The 7,060-nt window shown below is 52.4% G+C and overlaps 1 protein-coding gene across 1 annotated transcript; it reads left to right on the forward strand.

The window, feature by feature from the left end:
* Nucleotides 1-276: 276 nt before the first annotated feature.
* On the forward strand, nt 277-6,810 carry FBXO27 (F-box protein 27). Its single transcript, XM_035023411.1, has 5 exons — nt 277-403; nt 598-1,226; nt 1,310-1,405; nt 5,359-5,494; nt 6,086-6,810. The coding sequence occupies exons 2-5, from the start codon at nt 643-645 to the stop codon at nt 6,227-6,229; spliced, it is 960 nt and encodes a 319-aa protein (XP_034879302.1). The 5' UTR covers nt 277-403; nt 598-642; the 3' UTR covers nt 6,230-6,810.
* The last annotated feature ends 250 nt before the right edge of the window (nt 6,811-7,060 follow it).

Genomic DNA, 7,060 nt, shown 5'->3' on the forward strand with positions numbered 1-7,060 from the left:
TCCTCTCCAGGCGTCCTGCGGCGGAGTTACCCGCACTCCAAGAGGCGGGCGGGTGCGGACAGACCCCGGATCCCGGCGGCCCCGCCCCTCCCTCGTCTGCGGCGTCAGGTCCGGTTCCACCGTCCTCCCCACACCCGCCACCGGGGGAATACCCGGGAAGGAGGGGGTCTGGCGCGTACGGATGGTGCGGGAAGGGGCTGGCTGGGGGCCGGGGTGGGGCCGCCGGGCCGCCAGAGGGAAGGGAGCGCAGAGACCCGCCGGCCAGAGGGAGGCTGGGCTGGGGGCTGGGAAATGCTGGCTGTTAGAAAGGGAGGGGCTGGCGAGTAAAAGGATGGACGCTGGGAAGGGGACGCAAGGGGACAGGAGCGAGCCCGCCGGCGAGGGGCCCTGGCTGTGATCCAAGGTAGGACTCGGGGGGCGGGCCGGCCCCGGCGCCGCGCGCAGGGCCGGGTGCGCGGGGTGCGCGGGGCGCGCGGGGCGGACTGGATCGGGTCGGGAGGCGGGGGCTTGGGACCCGGGGCCGGGGCGGGGCCGGCGGCAGCTGCGCGCGCCGCGGGGGCTGCGGGCCCCTGACTCCTTGACCCTACTCTCCCGCAGTCACCACCGAACCTGGCGCGGGCTGGCGGGAGGTCGGCGGGGACCATGGGCGCCTCGGCCTCCCGGGGCCGGCCCGCCCGGGTCCCCCCGCCGGAGCCGGAGCCCGAGCCCGAGGAGGCGCTGGACCTGAGCCAACTGCCACCGGAGCTGCTCCTGGTGGTGCTGAGCCACGTGCCCCCGCGCACCCTGCTGGGGTGCTGCCGCCGGGTGTGCCGGGGCTGGCGCGCCCTGGTGGACTGCCAGGCCCTGTGGCTGCTCATCCTGGCCCGGGACCACGGCGTCCTGCTGCCGCTCGCCCGCAGCTGCCTGCCCCCGGCCCGCGACGGCAGGCCCAGCCTCCTGGGCCGCTTCTGCGAGCGCCGCCCGATCGGGCGCAACCTCATCCGCAACCCTTGCGGCCAGGGTGGGGAAGCACCGGGCCGGAGGGCGGGGCGGGGCTCCATCGGAGGCGGCGGGAGGCGGCGGCCGGCGGGTGGGCGGGCGAGGAACTTGGGCGCAAGCCTCTTGTATTTAACAGAGGGCCTCCGGAAGTGGATGGTGCAGCACGGTGGGGACGGCTGGGTGGTGGAGGCAAACAGGTCAACGGTGCCCGGGGCCCCCTCGCAGACCTGCTTCGTGTCTTCCTTCAGGTGAATGTCCCTACCCCGCAAGGGCCGGGCCCGTTGTGAGGAAGACCTGCCCGTTCTCATTGACTTTTCTCCCTCTTTCCTAGCTGGTGTCGCAAAAAGCAGGTGTTGGACCTGGAGGAGGAGGGTTTGTGGCCAGAGCTACTAGATAGTGGCAAGATTGAGATTTGTGTCTCTGACTGGTGAGTATGGTGACAAAAACAGCCCTTTGCTCAGCACTGACCACAGGCGCCATGACCATTGCGTGGGTGACTTCACTGAGGCCACCTCTAACAATCCCTTACAGATAAAGAGATGCAGCTCAGGGAGGTGAATGACTTAACCATTGAGCTCCTCTCTTCACCCCCAAATGGAGTCGGATTGCAAGATGCCAGATTGGATCCAGTTACAGGAGGACTTGGCCCAGCTCAGTCTTGTCTGTGAATGACATGCTCCTTGCCTTAGGAGGTCGCAGTGTAGGATAGTTGCCTAAGTTGACATTCTGGAGCCAGACTTTTCCAGGTCCCTGGCTCTGCATCTTTATGGCTTTGGGCAAGTCCCAGTGTGCCTCGGCATCCCCATCTTGACAAGATAGGGTCACATGTCAAGCACATAGCCAGTGCTTTATAAGGGTGAAGTGTTTTAGTTGTGTTTTGGGGGGTTTTGTTTTTTGTTTTTGTTTTTCTGAGCCTTGATCCTCTGAGAATGTATATTTCAAGACCTCAGATTTTTCAGAGCTTTGGGAGCAATCGAGAGGTTCAGAAAGGGGAGGAGATTTGCTCTGGTGGCATAGCTAGGGATTGGGGAGACCTGAAATTAGGCTCAGACTCCTCTGTAGAGCTTATGCTCTGTAGTGATGGTCTTGAAACTAGGGTATGTGTACACGAAGACTTTCCAATGACCCAGATCATTTCAAAGGAGGCAATTCCAGATCCTCTACAGCTGTGTTCCCTGGTTCTAAAATTACCAGCTACACATCATATCTCTGGTGGTAACATCATATGGTTTGTCCTTGTCCAATCCCTTTCTCAGAGTCCTCAAGTCTTACAGAAAAAGCAAGCCCCTCACTATGGTGTGCGGCCCCCCAGATGTAAAGACTACCAGAGAGTTAGGCAAAGTGACTGCTTGAAATTTCAGCCTTAGCAAATTCACTTTTACTTCGGTTTTTTGTTTTGTTTTTAAGTAGGCTCCATGCCCAACGTGGGGCTTGAACTCATGACCCTGAGATTAAGAGTTGCATGCTCTACTGACTGAGCCAGTCAGGTGCCCCCAAGTTCACTTTTTTTTTTTTTTTTAAGATTTATTTATTTATTTGAGAGAGGCAGGGGGAGGGAGGAGAGACAGATGGAGAGGGAGAGAGAGACCCCCAAGTAGACTCCCAGCTGAGCACAGAGCCAGACATGGGGCTCAATCCCACAACCCTGAGATCATGTCCTGGCCAAAATCAAGAGTCGGACACTTAACCAACTGAGCCACCCAGGCACTCCCAAATTCACTTTTAACTAAAGACACCCTAACTTACCCCCACTCTGCAAATCCATGTCATTAGGAGATGTGTTTTACAATAAAACTGTTTGTAATTTAGTCATTAGTTATCAAACTGTTGTAACATATTTGTGTTGTTTTGGTCAGCGGTGTGCCCTTTGATCATAACAATTAGTGGTTCCCAAATTTTGCTGTCCATTCCATTACGCAGGAACACTGAAAACTCCCAATGCCCAGGTCACACCCCATCCCAGTTAAATCAGAGTGCTTGTGGGTGAGAGCTGGGTCTCAGTACCTGAGAAGTTTAGAGCTGACTGCAAAGTTAGTGGGCACAGTCCCCGAGACCAACCTCACATCGACACCAGCTGTAAGTTTGGGGGATTCGCAAAACCACCCTCACCTTCCATAATTCACTGGGAAGACTCATAGAACTCACTGAATGATTACATGATTACAGTTTATTACAAGGAAAACATAACAGGTCAAAAATGAGCCAAGGGAAGAAGAGCTAGGGCAGCATCGAAACACAGAAGTACCAAACACAGAGCTTCTGTTGCTCTCTTGCCATGGAGTCAGGATGCAATCCTGCCCTGGCAGCCATGTGACAATATGCATGGAATATTGCCGATCGGGGAAGTGCACATGAGCTTCATTGCCCAGAATTTCTATTGGGGCTTCATCCCGTGGTTAATCTCGGACTGCTGGTCAACTGATAGCACCTGACATATCCTAAGCCACATTGTTGGGTCTTCCTGGAGTGGCTAGCCCCCACGGTGAGACTATCTGTGTGGATGCGGCCACCCCCCACCGTAATCCCATTGGTAGGCTATCCGGTATGACCCAAGGTCCCCAGGCAAACCAAGATACTTCCAGCAGCCATAATATTCCAACGATCCAGAAAGAACCTCCCAGAAGCTGAGAGCAAAGCCCCACCATACCTCCAGACAAGGCTAAATTCTTTGCTATACAATATCTTGTCAACATCCCAGATGATTCCAGGGGTGCCTGGGTGGCTCAGTCATTAAGCATCTGCCTTCAGCTCAGGTCATGATCCCAGGGTCCTGGGATTGAGCCCCGCGTCGGGCTCCCTGCTCACCGGGAAGCCTGCTTCTCCCTCTCCCACTGCCCCTGCTTGTGTTCCTGCTCTTGCTACCTCTCTCCTGTCAAATAAATAAATAAATAAATTCCAGATGATTCCAATCTGCAGCCAAGTCTGGGAACCACTGCTGGGTAATAATTCAATCCCAAAGGAAAAATGTTAACACTTAGATCTTTATGGTCACAGAAAAAAAATTTAATTTCTGTTCATATATATATATTTTGGTATGTGGTTGGCAGAGCGCTGAAAGGAGGGGCGGTCTTTTGACTGGTCAGAAGAAAGTAAGAATATGTCACTATTACATGAGGACAGAATTGTGTGGGAGAAGTAGAGCAGACATCTAATTCTAAGAAGTAGAATGATGAGAAGTCTCTGAAAGAAGAAACTTATTTGTGTATTTTTACAGCCCGTTACCCTTGAGTTAAGCTTTTAACTTCTAGCATCAAAAGTGTACATTTTTTAAGTTTACATATTTTATTTATTTATTTATTTAAAATGTACATATTTTAGGTATGTGATTCTGAATTATCACAGAGTGAACACATCCATGTTACCAGCTCCTTTCCCATCATTACCCATCCAGGGTAGCCGCCATCCTGAATTCTGTTACCATAGATAAGTTCTGTCCATTTTTTTTTTTTTTAAGATTTATTTATTTGACAGGGAGAGAGAACACAAGCAGGGGGAGAGGCAGAGGGAGAGGGAGAAGCAGGCGCCCCACTGAACAAGGAGCCCGATGTGGGGCTCGATCCCAGGACCCTGGGATCATGATCTGGGCTGAAGGCAGATGCTGAACCAACTGAGCCACCCAGGCGCCCCAAGTTCTGTCCATTTTTGTACTTGAGAGAGAGAGTCCCACAGTATATGTTTTGTTTCTAGCTTCTTTCAACTGCATGTTCGTAAATTGATTCCTAATTGTGTGTAACCGCAGTGAGTTTGCTTTCATTGCTGTATACCATTCTATTATGTGCATATACCGTAATTTATCCATTTACCATCGATGGACATTGGATGTTGTGTTTTGTTTTGTTTTTAATATTGCTGGGTATCCCATCGTGACTAAATACAGATTCCCGTGGTCCTTTTATTTTTTTTATTTTTTAAAGATTTTATTTTTAAGTAATCTCTCTACCCATGTGGGACTCGAATGCTCCACCGACTGAGGCAGCCAGGTGCTCCTCCCGTGATCCTTTTCAATGACTGATATGAAAGTTGTATTTTAAAATGTCAATGTACCCATTGGAAATTACATCTTTTGCCACCATTTAAACATTGAGCAATTTCCATTGTCACCTGAATAATACTGGAGGAGGTGCCTTGAAGGGTGGCTGCTCTGAGTCACTGCTTCGAGAATGCATGTCCTTGCGCACCAGCTGGGGACCTCGTTTAGTACAGGTTCTGAGTCACTGGGTCTGCAGTGGGGCCAAGCTCCCAGGTGACACAGGGCGTGCGGAGCCGAGGACTATGTTTTGGATTTGCAGACATGGGGAGGCCATTCTGGGGGGAGGCAGGCAGACACCCAAAGAGATGAGGTGGGCATGTCCAGCCTTCAAGGCCTCCCTCCTCCCACAGGTGGGGAGCCCGACACGACAGTGGCTGTATGTACCGACTCCTTGTCCAACTTCTAGATGCCAACCAGACTGTCCTGGATAAATTCTCTGCTATGCCCGTTCCCATCCAACAGTGGAACAACAATGTCTGCTTTCAGGTGAGTCTCTGGCAGGGACACGGGGAGAGGGGTGGTGGGGGCCTGGGAACATTATCTATTACCTCTTGTGGTTTCTATAAGGAGGGCTCTGCTGGGGATGCTTCTGGTTCCTGTCTCTTGGGCGGTTGCTTTCAGACAATGGCTGGAGCTGAAGAGCTGGGTGGGGTGTGTGTGTGTGTGTGCGTGTGTACATTTGTGTACCTGTGCATATAGCAGCTGGTGGCTTCATTTAGTCCCAGAGCTTCAGTGTGGCATCTCTCTGCAAGGGCTGGTTTGAACTTCCTCAAATCATGGCCACCTCAGGGCAGCCAGACTCAACTTACTAGTGGCTCAGGATTCCACCAAGAAGGTTCTAGAGAAACCAAAAGAAGCTACATTGCCTTTTCTGACTTAGCTTTGGAAGTCACTTGGCGGAAGTCACTCATTACTTCCGCCATGCTTCTGGTTACGAACAAAACCCACCCACCCAGACTCAAGGAGACAGGAATTAGGATGAGGAACCATGCGATTCCGCTGAGCCTGAAGGCCCCAGGCTCAGCTTTCGAGAAGAAGGCTGGGGTGCAACCTGCCTGATCTCTTCTCTACCTACAGGTCACCCACGTGTTCTCCAACATCAAGATGGGCGTCCGCTTTGTGTCTTTCGAACACTGGGGCCAGGACACGCAGTTCTGGGCTGGTCACTATGGAGCCCGTGTGACCAATTCCAGCGTGGTCGTGCGGGCCCGGTTGTCTTAGTCAAGGGCTGTCCTTGCCCAACAACCTGACCGGTGCCTTCTAGGACTGGGGACCACTGGCCAGGACTTCTTATTAACCAAGGGCACATACCTCCCTGGCATCCTGGGTACTCCAGGATCCCTTCGAGGGTTCTGCCAGGTCCCCTCTTCAGGTTCTAGAAACTACTAGAAGAAAGTTCTTACTTCAAAGTTACCTACTGCTGTTATAGGGCAGTCCTCCCTCCGGAGGCCCTCTGATTCAGCCCCAGTCCCATCTGGCCTGTCTCCTCTCCTTTCTGCTTTCAGGGGGCTTTATCGGTCCCTTTAGAGAAGGCCGCTCATCTCTGAAGTAGAACCTCGTCCTTATAGCTGGGAAAATTCCAGCCACCTTGGGTGGCAAACTTAACCCCCTGCAACTTCAAGGCTGGGAACCAGGTCTCACAGCTGAAAGTCAGCCAGCTCAAAAAATGTGTGGAGACCCTCAAGGACCCCAGTGATTGTATGGTGTATAAAATTATTTTTTATTTTGAAATTTTGCGCAAACATCGAGAGAATAATATATCAGCGACAACTATCTGCCGATCATATGTAATAAATTTATTATTTTGCCAAAAGTGCCTCAGATCTCTGAAGTAGGAAATATAACTTTACTGTCTTGGTTACTACTTGGTTTGAAAGCAACAAACTGTCCCAGTGGGGGAGCGGAAACTACAGAAGAAAACTCCCAATAGAAGGGACAGTGGGTCTGGGTACAGCATCAGGGTGACACCACACTTGTGACTTTCTAGATGGGAGCCAGGATCAGGCTGTCCTCATGCCAGTCCAGGGTCATGGCTAACTCACGGCTGGTGGG

This window comes from Mirounga leonina, unplaced genomic scaffold, assembly GCF_011800145.1.
Source record: "Mirounga leonina isolate KUSES-001 unplaced genomic scaffold, KU_Mleo_1.0 Mir_177, whole genome shotgun sequence".
Classification (NCBI taxonomy): domain Eukaryota; kingdom Metazoa; phylum Chordata; class Mammalia; order Carnivora; family Phocidae; genus Mirounga; species Mirounga leonina.